The sequence below is a fragment of the Hipposideros armiger genome, unplaced genomic scaffold (assembly GCF_001890085.2).
Source record: "Hipposideros armiger isolate ML-2016 unplaced genomic scaffold, ASM189008v1 scaffold_159, whole genome shotgun sequence".
Taxonomy (NCBI): Eukaryota; Metazoa; Chordata; class Mammalia; order Chiroptera; family Hipposideridae; genus Hipposideros; species Hipposideros armiger.
In genome coordinates this window covers 523925-547274 of record NW_017731509.1, presented here as the reverse complement: position 1 = coordinate 547274, position 23350 = coordinate 523925, and the positions used below count along the sequence as shown (strand labels likewise).

The 23350-nt window shown below is 38.9% G+C and overlaps 1 protein-coding gene across 2 annotated transcripts in view; it reads left to right on the top strand.

Moving 5' to 3' along the window:
- Nucleotides 1-18791, top strand: part of NELL1 (neural EGFL like 1) — an 835074-nt gene extending 816283 nt beyond the window's left edge. For both annotated transcript variants that reach the window (XM_019651350.1, XM_019651349.1), the window contains 3 exons: nt 13978-14154; nt 16396-16620; nt 18071-18791. In XM_019651350.1, the coding sequence (XP_019506895.1) occupies nt 13978-14154; nt 16396-16620; nt 18071-18121 (453 nt within the window). In that variant the 3' untranslated portion in view covers nt 18122-18791. The remainder of the gene's footprint in view (nt 1-13977; nt 14155-16395; nt 16621-18070) is intronic.
- Nucleotides 18792-23350: the final 4559 nt, after the last annotated feature.

Below are 23350 nucleotides of genomic sequence, written 5' to 3'. Positions count from 1 at the left end.
GGCAGTGTCACTGGCCCTCATATGTGGGATCAGAACCGGGGCCCTCTGGCGTCCCAAGCCAGTTCTTAACCATCACGCCACTCGGCCAGCCCCGGGTTTCATTTATGGCCTCACCTCCCTGACCCTTTTCTGACTGAACACCTGGGTCCTGAACCCGGTCCAAAAGCGCGCAAATCCAAGTCTGTTCTGACTCCTGGTTCTTGAAACCTCCTTACCCCCTGTTAAGGCTGCCAGTGGAACAAACCGTGAAGAGCCAGTGGGCAGGGGACTCGCTCATCTGGGATTTCAGCCAAGTCTGGATGTCGCCACGTCTTGGCGCCTGTTCGCCCACGGGGCAGGCAGGAGCAATGGGCTGGAGCCGGGAGTCTGGCTCCAGCCTCCATGCCGTGTGTCTCCACACACACAGCCTCACTCACCCCCGGGGGCGCCATGGCCACAAGACCTTCTTGTGGAGTTTTGTCTGGCTCTTTCATTTGGGACATGCTTCTTTTTATTTCGGTTGCCTCCCTGTGTTTGTTTCTGTGCATTAGATAGATCAGCTATGTCTCCCGGTCTTGGCAGAATGGCCTTATGTAGTAGATATCCTGTGGGGACCAGTGGTGCAGTCTCCCTGGTCACCTGAGCTGGGTGCTCTAGGTTTGTCTCTTGTGTGGGTTGTGGGTGCTTTCCTGTTGTAGCTGAGACTTGATTGCTGTTGTCACCTCAGTGAGTGAGGCTGACCACAGGTTGACTGTTTATGAGTTCTGGCTCTGATTACAGCGGACAAGCTGTTGTGCGGGGACTGACCCCACAGAGCAGGATTTGCGTCAGCACAGCTCTGGTGACTCCCTTTGGGTGTGTCGTTGTGGAGCTGGTTGGGTGGTGCCCTGGTGTAGTGTGAAGTGGGCCAACAGGTGTGTTGGTTCCAGAGACTCTTGGGAGGGGCTCTGGTGCAGGCCAGATCAGCCGCTACCTTTGTCCAGCTTATGACCACCTTATGGGAACTACAGATTGATCTGTGGTTGTTTGCTGCTTGTGCTGGGCTTGAAGGCACTTAAGAGTGGCTGGGCTGTGATTTGATGCCAGCTGCCACTAGTAGGCTTGGGACCCTTTGGTGGTCACCACGATATGATCTGAGTGCAGCCACCACGTGTGTCGGGCTTATGGCCACTTAGTTGAATTTACACTCCAAGCCAACACTGGCCTCAGCTTATGCCAGGCTTGAGGCCTCTGATGGGAGTTACAGTGCAAGTTAAAACCAGTCACCATTTGTGCTGGGTTTGAGGCCACATAGCAAGAGGTACAGAGCATGCTGAGGCCAGCCACTACTTGACTGCAGTTTGTGGACCATTGACAGATTTTAGGAAAGACTGCAGTGTGAGCCAAGGCAGGCTGCTTTTGTCGAAAAGCCACTGGAAGCGGCTCAGGCCAGTTCTGCAAGTAGGGTGGGTCAGGTTCTCAGGGAATCAGCAGGCTGGAAAGAATGGTGTTAGCCAGGTTAAAGGAGAGCACAGATACGGTGGCTGCCAGTGCTGGGCTGGCTGGGTAGGAAGAGCACTTAAGAAAGGAACGGTGCCTGCCCTCACTTCCATCCCTGGAAAGAACTGCCTTGACCCCTGTTCCTTCAGCTCTAGCCCTGAAGGTAGTCGATTTATTCCTCCACATATGTCTCTGGACCTTTGTGAGCTTCTGTCCCTGTGATGAGCCCAGAATGAGTATTTGTGAGCGAGCGAGTCCATGTGCATGCCCCTCAAGAGTACAGCTAGGGCCCTCCATCTCATCAGATGCAATCCCTACTGGGTTTCATAGCCAAATGTTATGGGGACTTCTTGACACTGGGGCCCTGGGCTGGGAAGCCTGCTATAGGGCGAGGACCCCTTGCTCCTCAGGGGGGACCACTGCAGCCAAGCAATCCCTCCAAATTCTTAATCCCCACACCATGGGTGCGTGGGACCTGACCGTTCTGCATCTCTGCCCCTCCTACCAATCTCACCCTGGCTTCTTCTTTACATTTTTAGTTATAGGATTTCTGTTCACCTAGTCTTCAGGTGGATTTCAATGATAGCTGTTCTATAATACAGTTGTAATTTTGATGTGGTCATGGGAGGAGGTGAACACAGAGTTTTCCTACTCTACCATCTTGACCAGAGGTCCATAGGCGTTATTCTATTCTATTCTGATTTGATAAGAGAAAAAAATCCCCAGGACATAAGCATCCAAATAAACTATTACAATGGCTTGGAGACTAAGAAGTAAAATCTTGGAGGCTAAGAAGTAAAATCAAGGTTGGGATATATAGTACTGGCTTTTTCATCATATCCTTGATTTTAAAAATTCAAATAAAACCAACTCATACAAACCAGCAAAGGATCAAGGTTTACTGTTAAAAGAAACAGGGCATAGTTCTTTTAAAGGCCACTTTCCCCCATGAGATCAATGCACCAGGGTAGCTACTAGTGTTTCATGCCAATTGAAAAAAAAGGCCTTGAAACATGTCCATAGCTGAATGGAGTTCGACAATAAAACTAGGTTCCCACAAGTGCATTTGGTTTTGTTTAGATGCCATATGCGTCCTTGGAAGTGATAATGGTTTTGTGTATCTTTGAACCACTTAGTTGATTAGACACAGAATGAGTGCTGAACTGTTTGGAACCCAGGTTCCTCCAGCATGAAACACAGAGTGGAAAAAAGATCCTCTCTGGGCTTGATCCCTCAATCTTAGTTGTGGCCCAGCTCCTTTTCATAGCTACTAACCTGTGGTTCTTCTATTCATAAATTTGTCCAGGGCCTTAGGGAGACATCTTTATTTTCTACCTGTGCTACCTGGGAAGATAGAGAGATCAGTTCTATTAGTTTCTAGGAAATTCCACATTTTAGTATGAGTGGTTGTATTTTGTATTGGACATCATGGAGATGAATAGTGAAATTGACGCATAAACAATTAACCCACCTGTCACTCCATGGTGGTTGTGGACAATTTGTAGTGGGAACACAGAAAGGGGAAGTATGCTCTATTCTGAGAGGATACAGAAAAGATTACGTAATGAGTAGGAGACCTTTGAGTAAGACCTGTACGGATGAGTAATTTAGCCAAGAAGAGATGTGGAGAAATTGAATCCCAAACAGAGAACAGCAAGAAGAATGATATGTAACCATAACAATAGATGTTGTGTTAAGGGACATGTGAAGTGAATGATGAGACTAGAATGTCAGGAGCAAGAAGAATATAGGAAAAGTATAGCTGAAGATGAGCCTGGAGACAAAGGCTGGGACAGAGTCAAACCATAGCATTTAGAGTGTGGCAGCAGAGGATCATAAGAGTTTTTCATTTAGGATTGGCCTGGCCCAATCAAGGTCTGATTGACAGCAGGAGGGAAGGACTGAGGTGATCAAAGCTCACCATAAATAGAAAGATATTACTTAGGTTAAAGTAAAGGTTCAGGACAGAAATGATGAGAATCTGAAAGATGGATAGAGAGATAAGATCACATGGAAGATGACACAGAAATGAAATGATGGGTCCAGATGAATGATGTCAGACACTCAGCGTGTGTTGCAGCATGTGCCCTCATTTTGTGGGCAAAAAAAGAAGCTCTGGAGTGACATATCTGAGACTCAGCCACCCATTTTCCTGGGTGAGAAGAGTTCAGATGCCACTGACAAGAGAAAGAGCCAGGGTTTGCTATTTAGGCTTGTACACACTCGCTATATGTTAGATATTACGCCTACATTTACTCTCACACCTGCACCTTTACCCACTACTATCATTAGTAACTGGAAAATCCAGTGGGACAAAGAGAACAAGACATGAAGGCCAGATTTCATTCCTGTGCTTTGTGCAGTATGCGTTTGTTTAATTAAGAAGAAAAGCGAATAGCATTCATCTTGACATTAAGTATAATACTGCAGACCTGAGCAATACCAGGTCTTGAGTTTTACAGAGATTGGTAGGGACATGCATACCGTAAATAACCAGTTGCATACCATGTTATAATCAAGTCAGAGACAAATTGCTATGGCAATTTGGAAAGACCTTTGCCACAAGATTGTCTGCAATTCTGGCCATTTCTCCTGGCCTCATAAAAGACTATGCACAGAAACTGAAGATGTCCATGGTAGGTTTCCATCCACTGCCTTCAGGCATGGAGAGAATAACCATGTCTGCAAGGAGCTGACAGCATTTACTCATAAAAAACAAACTGTGCCTGGGGCCAGGGTAGAGGTTAGCTTTCTGAAATTCTGCAATTTACTCATAAAAATGCTTTGCTTTGCTCTCTGAATCTAACCAGCAGCATTATCAATACCTTCCTGTCTAGTGTGGGTTTTTTTTCTTTAAGAATTTTTTATTGGTAACAGTGAGTTTTTACAGGACCCATCAGGTCCAAGTCAAGTAGCTGTCTTCAGTCTAGTTGTGGAGGGGAAAGCTCCTTGGCCCATGTAGGAATCGAACCAGCAACCTTGGTGTTATGAGCTTGCACTCTAACCACCTGAGCTAACTGGCCGCCCCATGCCTAGTGTGTTCTTTGTAGCAGGAGTTGGCTCTGCAAGCCCTAAGACGGAGTTTCCTTTTTCTTTGAAAGATGAACATGTTGGATGGTTTAGTTCTGCCCTCAAAACACTAGGAGTTCTGTCAAGGAACAGGGCCTCCATGTCCATTCCCCCAATGTCAGTTTCGTACTATGCTATTCCAAACCCTGCCTTTTCATCGCAGGAGCTTGAGGGTTATACTATGCTAATTCCCCAATTGACCCGGACTTTGTTTCTCCATCAGTGGCTGTCAAACTTTCCCTTGCACCAGGATCACCTGGAGGGCTTGTGAAACTTTGATCACTGATTTACCCTCAGACTCTGTGGCTCAGTAGGTTTGGGTTGGGGCATAACAATTTGCATTTCTATCTAGTTTCCAAGAGATTCTAATGATGCTGGTCAGGGGATTACACTTTGAGAACCATTGCCCCAAGAAACCTTCTGATCTCAGTTTGTCTGAAATCATTTTTTCCTACTCTCTAGCCTCCTCATGATACAAAATCATTGTTATAAAAGTCCAGATTGGGGCCTAGCTCCTGTTTTATTAATTTACTATGTGAAAAAGTAATTTTCTCTCTCTGGTTTCCTCCTCATTAAAATAAGACAGTTGAATTAAATGACTGTTAAAATTTTTCAATCCTAGGTGCTAATTAATTAGAGAGGGCTAATTGACTAGATTGTGGGGGGTAACGTGAAGCAAAATTAACAGTTTGTAAGAGGATTGGATATTACAGCGCAATGTATTTGTATGTGAGAAGGTTGAACAGATGCATCTAGAGTACCATTCCTAATTTTATACTTTATATCAGGGATCAGAAAACTCTTCTATAAAGGGCCATATAGGCTTTGCACAGTGTAAAGATTCTGTCTCAAATTCTCAACTCTGACATTGTAATGTGAAAGCAGCTATAGGCAATATGTAAATGAAGCTATTTTCCAAAAAATTTTATTCATAGAAACAAGTGACTTGCTGAATTTGGACTCTGGGTATCAGTTTGCCAAACCCTGGTTTATATTACTCGTATTATTCAATGTACATAATTTTACTTAAGTTCACCCTCTTGATTTAAAAGTTTTGAAACTACGGCAGAAAGAAAAGTAGTGATATTATGGAACCTGGAGTAAATGTATCAATGTGTTAACTATTCAGTAATAAAACGAGCAATTTATATTATAAAACCTATAATTTCCCAAGGCATAATAAGAATAAATTAGTTTTTTATTTTCTAGGAAAGTGTATGTTCCTGCTTTTTAAAATTCAAAAGCAATTTAAATGTTATAATATTTATTAATTGTTTACAGCTGAACTTTTATATAAAACTGCATAAAGGCATTTAGCTCCTACGGTAGAGGGTGAGAAAATACATCTTTGGCATTTAAGTGGGGATTGTTCTAACCACTCCAGTTGGATTAGAGGACACGCTCTGAGAATGACTCCAGAGAGCGATGGCAAGAAGTGTTATTCACCTTCAGTTGGCTTCATTCTCTTGCCAAATTTGGATTCTAGTACAGTTGTGCTCTGTGTGCTGAGGTTTTATAATGGCGTTCTCTTTGTGTGAATGGAGCCACCTGTGACATTTTCATTATTAAAAATGATTTTCTTGACAGTTATCCTGTAATTTAAAGCCAAAGTGAGCATAGCCATTGTTCTGAGCATGTTATAGACTAAGAGTGGCCTATTTGGCATGTTCACATCCTTGATGAGATGTGAAATTGCTTTATTTTGCACTAACCCTGGAGATTGTTCACTTATTCATCCTTTAACCAGTACATAGGGAAATATCTGACATTCTGATTGGACCTCATTACCTGATGTACAGCAGCCTCTTCGAAAAGAATGGGTTCCTGTGTTTGATGTTCATGGACTTAGCTGTGTGGGTCCCTGAGGCCTGGTCTTTGTGGACTTGGGGGGAATAATATTGTGTCCTCTGTAATGAAGCTGACCAATTGGTGTCATGTTGTAGCTATCATTACTTTTCTTATCTTCTGTTGGTTAAAGTGAACCCCTTGTGAGTCATTTTAGGTAATGGTTACATGAGCAAAATATCTTAATGACCCTGAATACATAGCAATAGAAATTATTTAAAATGAAATATAAAGATTCTGAAAAAGTAAACTGAATATCAGTGATCTGTGAGTCAATATCAATAGGACAAAAACATATGTAATTGTAGTCCCAGAAAGTAAAAGAAAATAAGATAATGGGGGAAAAAAGTTTTTTAAAAGCAAATAAAAGGGCCAGCCGAGTGGCGCATGGTTAAGAGCTGGCTTGGGACGCCAGAGGGCCCAAGTTCGGATCCCACATATGAGGGCCAGTGACACTGCCCTCTACAGCTAAGATGCTGAACAACAGCTCAACCTGGAGCTGGGCTGCCGTGAGGCGACGGCGTAGGCTGCAGCCCCTGTGGCAGTGGGTTGCCATGGGCTACCGTATGTAGCCAGCAGCCAGCGTGAGCGGCCAGCAGCCGCTGTAAGCAGCCTTCCAGAAGCCGCTGTCTGATCTGCCTCACTCAGGAAGAGCGCAATGATGGTGCCAACTTGGGCCAGTGAAGCAACGCCCTCCACAACTAGACTGAAGAACAAAAAAAACGACAGCAACTTGTCTGTCCTCTCTCTCCCAATTCCCCAGCATTGTTCCCATTCCCCAATTTCCCAATTAAAAGAAAATCTTAAAAAAGAAAAGCAAATAAAGAAAGGAGGGTAAAATACAGTATACAGTATAAATGAAGAAGTAGACATCTACTATAAATAAATAAACAAAATTAGGTTTAAAGTGGTAAGTTTAAGCTAAAGCATATTGATAACAAAGCAAGACATACCTGTATGCTGCCTACAAAAAAACAAGTAAAAATACACAAATATAGTCTAGTTTCATTCCTTTGCATATGGCTTTCCAAGTTTCCCAACACCATTTATTGAAGAGATTTTCCTTTCTCCACTGTATGATTGTGGCTCCTTTGTCAAAAATTAGTTGCCCATGTATGTGTGAGTTTCTTTCTGGGTTCTCAGTTCTATTGCATTGGTCTGTGTGTTTGGTTTTCTGCCAGTACCATAATGTTGTGATTATTGTAACTTTCTAGTATAGTTTAATGCCAGGGTGTATTAAACCTTGGGTTTTGTTCTCTCTTTAGGATTGCTTTGGCTCTTTGTTTTTTTGTGGTGCTACACAAATTTGAGGATTTTTTGTTCTGTTTCTTTGTAAAACACCATTGGGATTTTGATGGAGATTGCATTAAATCTGAATGTTGCATTAGATAATATGGCCATTTTAACAATCTTAATTCTTCCAATGCATGACCACAGAATATTTTTTCATTTCTTTGTGCTGTCTTCAATTTTTTTCAACAATGTCTTGTAGTTTTCAATGTGTAGGTCCTTTACTTCCTTTGTTAAGTTTATTCCTAGCTTTTTATTCTTTTTGTTGCAATTGTAAATGGGACTATTTTCTTCATTTCTATTTATAATATGTTGTTGTTTTTATATAGGAACACAACAGATTTTTGTATATTGATTTTGTATCCTGCAAATTTACTGTATTTGTTTATTATTTCTAATTATCATATGGTGGAATCTTTATGGTTTTCTACATATAGATTCATAATTTATGCTTCTAAACTTATGCTTCTATAACTTATGCTTCTATAACTTATGCTTCTATAACTTAAGTAAAGTTATAGTTTTACTTCTTCATTTCCAATTTGGATGTCTTTTATTTCTTTCTCTTGCCTAATTGCTCTTGCCAGGACTTCCAATACTATGTTGAATAACAATAGCGAGAGTGGCATCTTTGTCTTATTCCTGATCTTAGGAGAAAAGCTTTCAGTTTTTCACCAATGAGCATTTAGCTTAGGGTTTGTCACATATGGCCTTTATCAGGTTTTCTTCTATAACCATTTTATTGAAAGTGTTAATCATAAGTGGCTGTTGTATCTTGTCAAATGCTTTTTTGCATCTATTGATATAATCGTATGATTTTTACTTTTATTTTGTTAATGTAGTGCATCATATTGATTGATTTGTGAATGCTCAACCATCCTTTTGTCCATGGAATGAATCTCATTTGATCATGATATATAATCCTTTAAATTCATTGTTGTGTTTGTTTTGCTAATATTTTGTTTAGGATTTTTGCATCTATGTTCATCAGAGACATTGGCCTGTAATTTTCTTTTTTGTTTGCTGTCCTTTTCTGTTGGGTATCAGGGTATTGTTGACTTTGTGAAATGAGTTAGAAAGTATTCCTGCTCTTCAATTTTTTGGAAGACTTTGAGAAGGATAGGTATTAAATCTTTGAATGTTTAGTAGAATTTGCCAGTGAAGCCATCTGGTCCACGACTTTTGTTTTTTGGGAGGGTTTTCATTATTGTTTCAATTTTTCCAGTTCTTCATAATTCACTCTTATAAGGTTATTCCATTTCTCCTAAGTTATTTAATTTGGTGCATATGGCCTTTCAGTGTATTCTTGTATAATCCTTTGTATTTCTGTGGTGTCTGTTGTAACTTGTCTTTCATTTCTAATTTTCTTCCCTTTTTTTCTTTATTGTCTGTTCTTTTTTCCTTAGTGAATCACCACATATTTGTTGTTTGGCCAGCTTTCTTCTAGTAGTAAATTTCATGTCATACTCTTGTGGTCAGAAAATATGCTTTGCATAATTTCAGTTTTCTTTAATTTTTGAGACTAGTTTTGTACCCCAACATTTGGTCTATCCTTGAGAATGTTCCATGTGCACTTGAGAAGAATGTGTATTTTGTCATTTTGGGATGGAAGTTCTAAATGATCTATTGAGTCCATTTGGTTTAATGTGTCATTTAAGGCCAATATTTCTACATTGACATTCTGTTTGGTGGATCTATCCATTGCTGTCAATGGGGTATTGAGGTATGCTACTATAATTATATTTTTGTCAGTTTTTCCCTTTAGGGCTGTTAGTAATTGCTTTATATATTGTGGTGTTCTCAGGTTGGGTGCATATATATTGATGTGTTATGTCATCTTGGTGAATTATCTTATTTATCATTATTAAATGTCCATCTTTGTTTCTTGTTCTTTTTTTAATCTTTAAGTCTATTTTCACTCATGTAAACATTGCTACACCTGTTTTTCTAGAGGCCATTTGCTTGAAGTATCATCTTCTATCCCTGGCCTTTGAGCCTATGTTTGTCTTTGGGACTGAGATGAGTTGCAGGCAACATACAGTTGGGTCTTGTTTATCTAATTCATCCCACTACTCTGTGCCTTTTGATGGGTGATATAAGTCCATTTACATTTAGGGTGACTACTGACATATGAGGACTTACTATAGTCATTTTATCTTTTGTTTTCCATTTGAAATCCTGTCTAATGTTTTAGTTTGGCAGTTTTCTGTGATTTTTTTCTCCACTTTTCTCTTTTTTAATGTTTCATGTTTCAGCTCTGAATTTTTGTTTTGTAGCTACCATTAGTTTGTGTAAAATGTCTCATACGTACAATAGTTCTTTTTTCTTCTGATTGCCTCTTATGTTCATTCACATGTACGTACTTAGTCCTTTTTCTCTTCCCCTTATGATTTTGTCACGTCATTGCTTTTTATGCTATGCATTTGTTACCAAATTGCTGTAGTTATACTTTTAATGCCGTTTTCACCCTTTAACTTTTATAATTGTTTAATAACCTATTCAAAAGCAGGTTTGCAGTTTCCTGCTGCTTCTGTTAATTATCTTACTCAAAGTTTTGTATACTTCTGTCTTTTTGTTTCTGGTATAAGAGCTCCTTTCAACGTTTCTTGTAATGGAGGTATTGTGGTGGCACATTCTTTCAGCTTCTGTTGGTCTGAGAGAGCCTTTATTTTTCCTTCATATCTAAAGATAACTTTGCAGGCTATGTTATTATTGGCTCAGTGTTTTTCTTAATACTTTTAATATTTACTTCTACTCTCTCTTGTCTTGTAATTTTTCTACTGAGAAATCTGATAATAACCTAGTGGTGTTTCCTTTGTAGGTTACAGCCTTTTTGCACTGACTAACTTGAGAAGTCTTTGTCATTGATTTTTGACAGTTTGATGACATGTGTCTTGGAGAAGATCTTTTTGAATTGATATAATTATGTTTCTGTTAGCTTCCTCTATTCTAAACTTTGGTGCTAGGCTTGGGAAGTTCTCATCAATTATTTGAGTAGGTTCTCTGTTTCTTTCTTCCTCTGGTATACCTATTATCCTTAGGTTGTTCTAATGTAGTCATGTAGTTCTCGTAGAGTTCTTTCTTTTTTCCCTTTCTTTCTTTTCTTTTTTTTTTTTTTTAATACTCTTATTTGTCTCCTTTCTGGCTCGTTTCTAGGTTTATATCTTTGAGTTCACTAATTCTGTCTTCGCTCTGGACTGCTGTGTTTTCAGTGCTCTCTAATATATCCCTCATCTCATTTATTGAGTTCTTTATCTCCAGCATCTCTTTGGTAAAGTACTCCTTTTGTACATTTATTTTATTCCTGAGTTCATTGAACCTCCTGTCTAAGTTTTCTTGTATAACATTGAATTTCCTCATAACTGCCATCTTGTATTCTATGTCACTTAAATCACAGTTTTCCATGACTTGTAATTTTGTTTCTAGAGACTTTTTATTAATTCCCTTGTTACCTTGGTTGTTCGTGGTTTGATGGATTGTTTCTCTGTTTGCACATTTAAGATAATGCTGTCTTTTCTTGTATAGATACCGCTTTGCTCAACAATTCAGCAGGTAGATAGGTAGGGTACTTTTTTGTTGTTTGTTTCTCAGTATATAGTGTTGTTTTCTCCTGCTAGCACTACTTGCACTTCTGGGATCTCAGTGACACTCCATACCTTTGGTTAAGGACTATAGCGTGTTCCCACTCATGTGATGGGCGCCACCTCTGTGACCAGAAAGCCTCATTCATGGGGCACTGCCACAGTGGTGGAGAACCTGTTTTGCAAGTTCGCAGAGCTACCTCATTATTCTGCTGTGTTTTTGGTTTTACCAGGCTCTGCGAGGGAGAGGAGGCATGTTCCCAACCTTGCAGCTCTGCTCCCCGCTCTAGTTATGGCTGTTAGCTCCAATTTTTTGTTTCAAGCTTTCCAGCCACCTCTAACCCAGTTGTGCCATGATGGGGAAGAAAGGAAGGGAGATGCCTTTTCCAGGATGGAAACTCCTCCCCCACTACCATGCTTGGTGGAGTCACGATGGACATGGAACTATACCTGCAGCCACTGTCCTTTCCCCCATCCAGGTTGTTCCAATACGCCCACCTTCAGATGTCCCAATGAGTGGATCAGGTGTTTTTGTATGTTTAGTAAGGGATCATTTGTGGAGTTACAGCTGTCCAATTTGTTGTAAATTTAAGGGGATAAACAGTGAAATTGTCTCACTCTGCCATGATGCTGTTGTCACTCTCTATTACATGTCATTTTTTACAGCAATCAAGCCATTGCACAGAATTTGAGGGAAAGCATTTTTCAACCAGTTACTATATGTATAGCTAGCATGTGTCTTTTTAATTCTGTTTAGAGAATGTAAAACATTCAAAGATTTCCACTTTAGATTACAGTAAGCTTATCTCAGCAAGCCCTGTCCTAATCAACACTGTTATTGGTGAAGTTCATGAAGATGATGAGGGCAGGTCCATCAAGTTTGCAGATGTCACTAAGCTGTGAAGGAGGACAAACTATGGTAGATGACAGAAACAACATTTAGAAATGATTGTGACCGGAGAGATGAGATAGATCTAACAAGGTGAAATACAATGTGGATAAACGAGTTTTATGCTTGCTGCCCCCAAACTACTAACTGCACAAGCAGGGATAGGGGGAAATGGGGGTTTAGTCTTCATTAAGTTCAATATAAGTCAACACTATGACATAATCAGAGTAAGAATGTAAATACTGAAATCAGGCTGCATTAAAAAGAAAGTACAGTACTAAAAACAAGGTGATAATGAGTCCCACTTCACTCTGTTGGTCAGACCATTACTGAAGAATTGTATTTAGTTCTCTAACTCACCTACCATTTTTGATAAAAGGGAGATATGAATTTCTCCTCCACAGAAGTATCAGGATTAAGTGTGATAATGCATTGAGAAGACTTAGCACAATTTATGGCACAAAACAAGTGTTAATATTATGGTAGATCATTATTATTATTGGAAATAGTCCAAGCTGTTGAAGAAGAAGACAACTATAACAGTGAAAGGATTCAAAAGTATGAAGACTGGTAAAAAAAAATAGAGATGTTTAATACAGAGATGAGGTGATTCAGTGGAGATTTTAAATTCTGTCTTCCAAGAACAGAAGAGTTGAAATGTGACTGAAGGGCTTGGGAGTTCTGTGATTACCAAAGGTGTGAACAAGGATCCATGATTAGAGGCAACAAGAAGCTCAGTGTTTACCATCCAGACGTGTGCAGACCTTGTCTGACTTTCACAGTGATTAGTTCCTCAAGGCTGGAGAGCTCCGAGCAAGACTTGATGCCCTTTGAATATGGTTGCTCTAGACAGGATTAAAGTATAGGTCAAAGAGTTTTTGTTATGAGTTCTTTAAGGTATGCCTGGCCCTGAGATTTTTTGGTTTTGAATACTCAGCAAAGCAGTTATAAGTGGTCGCCACAGCTCTCACCTCACATTTTCAGCTTCTTCATTGTCTGAGATGAGAAGTTACTCTGAACAACAGATATATAAACAAGATATGCTGAAAAATGTTCAGTATTAATATTTGAATGCTGTGGACATTTGATTCCTTATAAGTATCATTATATAGTACCTTTATAATTTCAGGGCCATTACTGCAGAAATTGTACTGTGCTTCTAACTGGTGGAACTGCCTCCAGATGAAATCAGTGACACCTGATTTTAGCCTCTTGTAGCAAACAACCTAAAGGCTGTCTTGTAGAAGAAAGGTTGTTTTGAAACCAGAAGACCTGGTGGTGCTGCTTAGAGAATCACTACCTCTGTGATACTGGATAAGTCATTTAGCCTCTCTGGGCCTCAGTTAATTGTTCTGTAAAAGGGTACAGTCAGACTTCCTCCCAGTTGAGACAGAGATAAAATTAAATGAATGCATTTGAACGTGTTAGGTGCTATCATTTTGAACTGGGAAAAGTACAGTAGTATGATTTTTCATTCAAATGAGTTCTTGATCATCTATTCATTTTACCTGCCCAGTTTAGTTATAATTTTACTTAGAAATAGGCTTTCTAGGAAACACTTAGAAAGAAAAGTTTCAAAGCACATATTGACTTCTTTTTTAAACTTAGAAATATCTCCATTGTTACTTGGGCTGCTCTACAGGCAAGGTCATGGAAAGACAGGGGGTGTAATGTGAGAGCAAATGTGAGCATCTGTTTTGAGAAAATAAGACGTGGCCAGGGAAGTACTTTGACTCTAAGAAATCTTTCCTATGTGCTCTCTAAAGTAAAGGTTTGGTTTTCACGATGGATATATCTTACCGTTTTCCCTCGTGATGAAACCTCCTTAACCTCGTTTCTAAACAGGACGGGAAGATCTTCTGCCGACGGACAGCTTGTGATTGCCAGAATCCAAGCGTTGACCTGTTCTGTTGTCCAGAGTGTGACACCAGGGTCACAAGTCAATGTTTAGATCAAAATGGACACAAGCTCTATCGCAGTGGAGACAATTGGACTCACAGCTGCCAGCAGTGCCGGTGTCTGGTATGTCAGCTTCCGTTAAAGGGTGTTAGCCTTTGCTGTGGAGGAGGGGTTACAAACTCAGTTGCCTGTGGGTTTTAGTGCCCCACTGTCTATAATCCTATGCAGGGAATTCTGGGCTCTGTTGCTAACTAAGGGGCATCTGCTCTGCCTGAAGACATTCAGATTCTACTATTTAAAACACTGTGCAAGACAAAAAGAACATTTGACCCAAGTTATGTTAGTTTACTACTGTCACTTAATAGCAAATCTAGATCAAGAAAAATCCCTGCATGATAGAAAGCCTTGACCAAGACTTGTAGTTCTTATACAGCAAAGTCTTTCATTTCTTGGGATATAACCATTAAAGGTTTTAATAGGAGAATAAAGTAACATAGTAGAAATACCAGGGATTGAGTCATAAGACCTAGAATTCAATCCTGGTTCTCCCATGTGCTAGTTCTGTGTGATTAACTTAGGCAAGTTCCAGCATTTCACTGATCATTCTTTCCTTCAATGTACACAAATGGATGAATACCTTTTTCTTAGGGCTGTTATGAATATTAGAGAATATATGTAAGGGACCAGTATAGTACTTGGCACATAGGAGGTACTTAGTGCACACTAAGTACTATTGTTAATATTTCCTAGATTGAAAAACATGTTTCAGATGCTAAACCTTCATATCAAACAACTGAAATTTATTTTGGATTTTAATATAGGGATACTAATAGTATAATCAGATTTAAGACAGGTCCAGAAATTAAACCTTTTCTCTGGACTGGTTCTTACTATTTCAAATTATGCCACAAACAAATATTTCTAAGGATGCAAAGACTGTTAGGACACATTATCATAGTGAATATGATGTTTCATCTATGTGGAGATATACATTTAGTTTCATAGTTAATGGAACTAAATCATAACTAAGTCAACTTGTAATGGAAACTATTAGCTGCATTTCATAGTAAATATTTGCTGAAATGAATGATTCAGTCTATGTATGCTGTATGAAAACAATATTCAGAGAAATTATGCTCTAAATTTCTTTTGGATTTTCTAAAATCTCCTGGTGAATGTGCAGATAATCTTAATAGAATATATCCTTCTTAATCATTCCTAATACTGAAGACTATATAACTCACATAAATTAAAATCATAGCCATTTTTTTTTTTCAAACTCCCATCCAGGGACAAACAAATTCAATATAACTATAGAATTAGCTTCCATATCAGGAAAATGTAATTTCTTTTTCAAGAAGCCACTATCACTCAGAAGAATTGGTATTAATTTTAGATATGAAATTATCATAGAATTTCAAAAATGTATCCTCTTCCATTCTCAGCCCCTAAGTTTAATATTTCTTGGGAAAATTAAAGCAGTTAAACATATAACTCAATTATTTAAGAATTATGTGGGTCATGGCTAATAAATATTCATTGAGAATTTGCATGTGCCAGATTCTAGATGCCATAATGGGGAGCATGATATAAATGGTCTATCATGAAGCTGATCAAAGGCCATAGCCTTGTGAAGGTGACCAAATAATTAGACATGAGTTTGTATAAATTATAATGAATGTCATGATAACAGAAGGGGCGGCATAGAGAAACAATTCTACTGGGAGCAGCTCAGTGGAGTCTTGGTAGCCAGATTCTGAGACTTGTGGAATCTCCATTTGAACTGTAATATGAAGTCCACTAGCTACACGGCACATTCAAAACTATTATGAGATGGTTCTGTTAATTTCCCCAATTTTAAATTTGATACTAGCAGCTCAGTTTATGACATTGTCAAAATAGTACAGTGCTTCAGGTTTCCCTTTGACCTTAAAAGACATGCATTTCTCTTTATACCCCAGCCAGTACCTTGCCATCTTTTCATTTAGTTGTTCATTTGATTAGCATCCATTGACCAAAAATGAGCTAAGCATCAGGGAGAGAAAGAGATAAACCCCAAATCTGAACACTCAGAACTTCGTGTGGAAATGTACTGATAATTATAAGCTGCCATTGACACAGAGACAGGACCTAACTATTTTTGGGGACTGCAGTGTAGACAGTCATCAAAAGCACCCTGCAGGAGGTGATACCTATAATAGCTCTTCAAGCAGGAAGCGCATTCTACCCATAGTGGTGCTAAATTAGAAACAGTCATTAAGGACAGAGATGAGAATTACTGTGCCCTCTTTCCCCTCTGCGACTTTAGCAACAGAATTGTGCCTGAGTACAATGATGGGGAAATTTTTGGCTTTCTCTCCACAGGAAGGAGAGGTAGATTGCTGGCCACTTACTTGCCCCAATTTGAGCTGTGAGTACTCAGCCATCTTGGAAGGGGAGTGTTGTCCCCGCTGTGTCAGTGACCCCTGCCTGGCTGATAACATCGCCTATGACATCAGGAAAACTTGCCTGGACAGCTATGGTGTTTCAAGGCTTAGTGGCTCGGTGTGGACAATGATTGGATCCCCCTGCACAACCTGTAAATGCAAGGTAATTGATGTCCCGTGGCTAACCAAGCCTTGAACAATTGGCAGAGAAATGCTTGCAAGAGGCCCACTCCTGATGTTTCTGAATGCACAGGTACTAGGGTCCATGATGGAAATACAGGCAGCATTTACTTCTCACAGGAGGTTAATAAGTCTGAATGGATCATAGCTGCACTGCATATAAAGGCAAATTCCAAATGAACATTGAATAAAATAGTCTTCTCTCTTGCCTTCAAACTGCAGAATTTAACAATTTACACCAGACCCAATTATGGCTGATTTCAGCTATTTTGACCTGTATATTAAAAAGAAAGAAAGAAAAAAGACTTGTGTTTTCATCCTGGAAATTGTTAAAGCTCTTTCATGAAATTGTCAACGTTAGAAAAAAAGTGCTCTATGAAGCTGTTTGCTTTAATTATCAGGGTGCCTAAAACAGGGACCTGACACTCTTGCTGCATGATTTAATTGTGATTATTTTTTCTTTTTGGAGGAGTTCCCATGAGGCATCCTCATATGTCTTTAAAATTAAACATTGACCCCTTTCTCCCTTCAAGCTTTTGAAAAGCTATGACTATAGCCGACTGGAAGCAAGGGTGAGGCAATGTCAAATCTCTGCCAGACATCTGTTTAAGATTCCCATGATTAAGCTCGTTAAAAAGACTAGTCTATTTGGTTCTATCAAATCCTGCTTTAGCTTCAGGCATCAATAGAAGGTTCCCAACTTGTCTTTATATGCTCTTATGAATATGGATTTTTTTTTCTCTTTCCTGGAGAGTACCATCTTAAAATGCAGCCCCAATAGTAAAAGGATAATATCAAACTTCATACAGCAAAAGAGTCATGGTCCCATGTGTACATTCAGCCCAGCAAACAAAATGACCAGGAAACATGGATACCTGTGTTATTTAGTATTATTTCTGTGAGATCAGGTTTCAGATTTATTGAGGGAGGGGTTACAAAGGGATATTTACATTAATACATATAATTGATTGTTCCCTTTCATAGTCACCATGAGAGCCTCTATATTCTTAATATGTCACCTTTCTGGAACCTATTTTGGAGTTGCCTTCAGGTTCTTGGGGTACTTTGGGTTAGTTTTTTTGTTTCTTAAATGGCAAATTATCTTTCAGGGATTATTTTTGCATAGACTCTTATTTGGATTAAGTCCAGTGAATAAGTTGTGTGAACAACTTGGAACTACAGAGGTTAAATACCAAACACGGTTTGAGCTCAGACAGGGGTATGAAATTGTGCTGCCAGCAGAACCCAGCAAGAGAGACTTTGGAGGGTCTCATAAGTCCTTTCTTCCTTTCCACTTTTTCTCTAGCACTTTTCTATAGCATTCTTGGAGTTTGTCTCAAAATGTAGACAATCGCTTTGTATATAAAAGTGCACATTGCTAATTAATTTATAGTCTACGTCTCAAATTTTAATGCTTGTGTCTTGATGCACAGAATGGAAGTGTCTGCTGTTCTGTGGATTTGGAGTGTCTGCATAATAACTGAAGTGTTTAAAACGGACTCATCATCACAGGAGGAAAATGGACGAAATGACCATCCAACATGATGAAGAACAGGAGTGGGTGTTTCGTTTTGTTTTGCTTTTGTACCACAGACAATTACCAAAGTCTCCATCGGAGGAAGGTGTTTGGGGGGTTGCCTTTCGGACCTACCACTTGGCTTGTTCTTGCTAAACTAGTCTAGGTGACCTACAGTGCAGTGCATTTAAGTCTATGGTTGTTAAACGAAGTTTCCCGTGTTGTAAATCACCAGTTTCCCTAATCAGATCATTTGCAACTTCATTTAAATGATCCCCTGGTAAATGTTGATGTATCTTTTTGTTGTTTTTCTGGCTTATTTTGTATACTAACAATAGAGATTCAGCTCCATTTATTTATTTATTTTTTTAATTTTTGGATCCGATTCTGCAAATAAAGTTGCCTGTTGTGATTTTGTCCCATCCACTGCATACTGATGGTCATACTTTATTGAAATCCCTGTGAAATGTGTTGATAAATATATTAGGTCATCTAATTGCATAATACTTATATTTCAAACTGTGGGACACACTTTGGTACACATTCAGTTTAAACAAGCTAAAAGCATTATGATAAAGAGGAGAAAGACCACAAACATAATTAAATAATTATTTTAAAAAGGACTTTCTACTCTCTCTACCAAAGTGAAACACAATCTTAAGCCACAATTTAGAAGCAGTAATGCTTACTGTCGTTCCTGACATTGAAAGAGAAAGTATATTTCCATTCACTTTTATATAGTATTTGATAACTTACAAGGCACTTTCATACCCATTAATACAAGTTATCATCATAGCTCAGGTTGTTATGTAGCTCTATTCATATACTACAAAAGAGTAAATTAATGTGTCCTGGTCAACCAATTTGTTCACATCTAATTGATTATTTAGCACTTTGGGACTGGTAACCAGGTCTCCTAGTGCCTGCCCAGTGCTGTTTTCCACTAAACCATACAACTCTGTATAGTCGAAGGAGACACTTTTAAGGAAAGTTACTTGGGAAGCTGACGTAAGCATTATGACAGACTGAGAAGACTCCATTGTTTCTCCCTTGAATATACAACAAGTTGGACAGTGTAACTCAGCAAAGGATCGCCTGTTGAACACACAAGCACACCTGGAAGATCCACGCATGAGGATATCTGAAGGTGGATGTACTGGAACAGGTAGGGGATGCAGGACAGTGGGAAAGAGAGGTATGGTGGCTACAGATGCAGTTGAGCACTCACCATGGCTCCGGTGACCATGGTAGCAGGAGCTGAGTCAGGCTGCAGCTCTCACACTACAGCCTGGAGCATAATGGAAAAGAAGCAATTTCTCTCTTGGAAAAGGCATGTCCTCCCTCCACCCCATTGCAGCAGAACTGGGCAGAGGTTACTAAGAAGCTATAAACAAAACAGCAGAACAAAAAGCCATAACTGGATAGGGGTAGGGCTCTGAGGTCATGAACTTACCTGCTCTCCCTCATGCCCTGACAGAGATCGGTAAAGCCAAAAACAAGGTGAAAAAAGGAGCAAGCTCTGAAAGCCTGCAAAACCACTTCCCCACCACAGTGATGATGCCCCATAAAGGAAGCAAACTGGTCACAGAGGGGACACCCACCACACGAGTACACAGCGTTTTCCTTAACTTACGCTACCCTGCTTTGTCAAGATCTCGGAGGTGCAAATTAGTGCATGTAGGAAAAAACAAAAGAAAATATGCTGCCTATCAACCTGCTGAATTATTGATAGCAAACAGTATTTAAACAAGAAACGAGATCATTATCTCAAACATGCAGAGAAACAATACATTAAATATCATGACCTACCAAGGTAACTTGGGAGCACAGAAAGAAAATGAAGTCTCCAGAAACCAAACTCAAAGTCATGGAAGACTGTGATTTAAGTAACAGAGAACTGAAGATTAGTTATGAAGAAACTCAGCAGTATACAAGCAGCAGAAAGGCAGGTCAGTGAGCTCAGGAACAAAAGGAATATGTTACCAAAGAAATTAAAACTATAACAAAGGAAACAGATTCTGGAGCTGAAGAACTACTAAATGAGATGAGGAATGAAGTAGAGAGCACTAGAAATAGAGCAGTCCAGACGGAAGAGAGAATTAGGGAACTCAAAGGTAAAAATGGCCTAGGAGGAAGAAGAGAGTAAATTAAGAGTTAAAAAAAAAAAAAGAACTCTGCTAAAACTGTGACTACATTAGAAAGTGCAACCTAAGGATAATAGTTATACCAGAAGAAAAAGAGAGAAAGGAGCAGAGAACCTACTCAAATACTTATAAGAACTTACCAAGCCTAGGGAAAGACCCAGAGTTTAGAATAGAAAAAGCTAACAGAAAACAATTATATGAATTAAAAAAGACGTTCTCCGAGACGCAGCTTATAAACTGTCAAAACTCAGTATCAGTGAATTCTCAAGGCAGACAGTGAAAAGGCTGTATGTAACCTAAAAAGCAAACATTATTAGATTATTATCAGATTTCTCAGCAGAAAAATAAGATGGGAGAGTAGAAGTAAATATTAAAAATATTAAATGAGGAACCATGAACCGATGATAATATTTGCAGCAAAGTTATCCTTTAGATATGAAGGAGAAATAAAAACTCTCCCAAAAAAACAAAAGCTGAGAGAATTTGTCATCACAAACCTCCATTACAAGAAATGTTGAAAGGAGCTCTCCTACCAGAAACAAAAAGACAAAAGTATACAAAATTTTGAGTAAGAAGAATTAACAGACAGACCGAAGCAGGAAACTGTAAATCTACTTCAGAATAGGTTATTAAACAATTATAACACAAAGCTTAAAGAGAAGAAAAGGAGCATTCAAAATAACTAACTGCTGCAATGTGCTAAGGAATGCACAAAATGAAAAGGGATAGTATGCAACTCCAAAATCATAAAAAGGGAGGTGGAAAAGTATTGGATGGGTATAGGTGAATGAAGATAAGAAGCAATCAGAAGAAAAAAGATTATTGTATGTGTGAGACATTTTCCATAAACCTAATGGTAACCACAGAACAAAAATCGAGACCTTAGACATGAAACATAAAAAAAGGTGGGAGGGGAATCACAGAAAACTGCCAAATTAAAATAGCAGGTAGAATCACAAGGCAAAAAAAAAAAAATACTATGAAGGTACAGAGCAACCAGAAAACAAAAGATAAAATGGCTGTAGTAAGTCCTCATATATTAATAATCATCCTAAATGTAAATAGGCTGAATTCAGCAATAAAAAGGCACAGAGCAGCAAGATGAATTAAAAAACAAGACCCAAATACACGTTGCCTACAGGAGACTTATCTCAGCTCCAAAGACAAACATAAATAGGCTCAAAGTGCAAGGGTGGAAGATGATACTTCAGGTAAATGACATCCAAAGAAAGATGGGTATAGCAGTACTTATATCAGACAAAAGAGATTTCAAGATAAAAAAGGTAACGAGACAAAGGTGGACTTTTTATAATGATAAAGGGACAATTTATTAAGGAGATGGAACACATATGTACACCCAACCTGAGACCACCACAACATATAAAACAATTGCTAACAGACCTAAAGGGAAAAACTAACAAAAATGCAATTATAGTAGGGGACCTGAATATCCCATTGATAGCAAACATCCAAACAGAAAATCAATGAGGAAATACCTGCTTTAAATGACACATTAGACCAGCGGTTCTCAACCTGTGGGTCGTGACCCCTTTGGGGGTTGAATGACCCTTTCACAAGGGTTGCCTAAGACCATCAGAAAACAAAAAGATATTTACATTATGATTCATAACAGTAGCAAAATTAGAGTTATAGAGTAGCAACGAAAATAATTTTATGGTTGGGGGTCACAACAACATGAGGAATTGTATTAAGGGGTTGTGACATTAGGAAGGTTGAGAACCACTGCATTAGACCAAATGGACTTAATTGATCATTTTAGAACTTTTCATCCCAAAACAATAGAATACACATTCTTCTCAAGTACACACGGAACATTCTCAAGGATAGACCATATATTGGGGCACAAAACTAGTTTCAATACATTTAAGAAGACTGAAATTATAACAAGCATATTTTTCAATCCCAGATATATGACACTGGAAATTAACTACAAGGAAAATGCTTGAAAGACCACAAATATATGGAGATTAAACAACATGCCACTGAGCAACTATTGTGCTAAAGAAGTAAAAGAGGAGACCAAATGATATACAGAGACAAATTAAAATGAATATATGACATACCAAAATTTTGGGGATGCAGCAAAGGTGGTACTAAGAAGAAATTTCATAGGATTAAAGACCTACCTCCATATATACAATGGAATACTACTCAGCCATAAAGATTAAATACTGCCACTTGCAACAACATGGATGGATCTTGAGAGTATCATGCTAAATGAAAGAAGTCAGATGGAAAAGGATAAGAGTCATATGATTTCACTCATATGTGGGATATAAAACAGAAAGCAACAAACAAGCAAACAAACTCATAGACACAGACAACAGTATGGTGCTTACCAGCTTGGATAGGGAGTGGAGGGAGGATGAAGAGGGTAAAGGGGGTCAAATATATGGTGATGGAGGGGGGCCGAACTTTGGGTGGTGAGTATACAATACAATATACAGATGATGCATCATAGAACTGTCCACTTGAAACTTATATAAGGTTATTAACCAATGTCACATGAATACATTTAATTTTCAAAAGGTTCTTAAAGATCAGGGGTTGGCAACAGGGATAAACAGGTAGAGCCCAGAGGATGTTAAGGCAGTGTGAATACTCTCTGTGATACTATAATGCTGGACACATACCATTACATATTTGGCCAAATCCATAGCATATACAACACCAAGAGTGAACTGTGATGTAAACTATGGACTTCGATTGATTATGATGTGTTAATGTAGGTTCATCAGCTACAACAAATACACCACTCTGGTGGGGAACATTGATAATGAGGGAGGCTATGCGTGTTTGGGGGGAGATGGTATATGAGAAGTCTCTATATGAGACTTTCTCTCTTCATTCACCTCCATTTTGCTGTGATACTAAACTGCTTTAAAAAATTGTCTTAAAATAAAGTTCTCCAGCCTCTCAGAGGATCTTGTCACCCAAGCATGTGTAATTAAATTTATCTCATTAAAAAAAAATAGGCCTATCTCAAGAAACAAGAAAAATTTCAAATAATCTAACATTACACATTAAAGAGC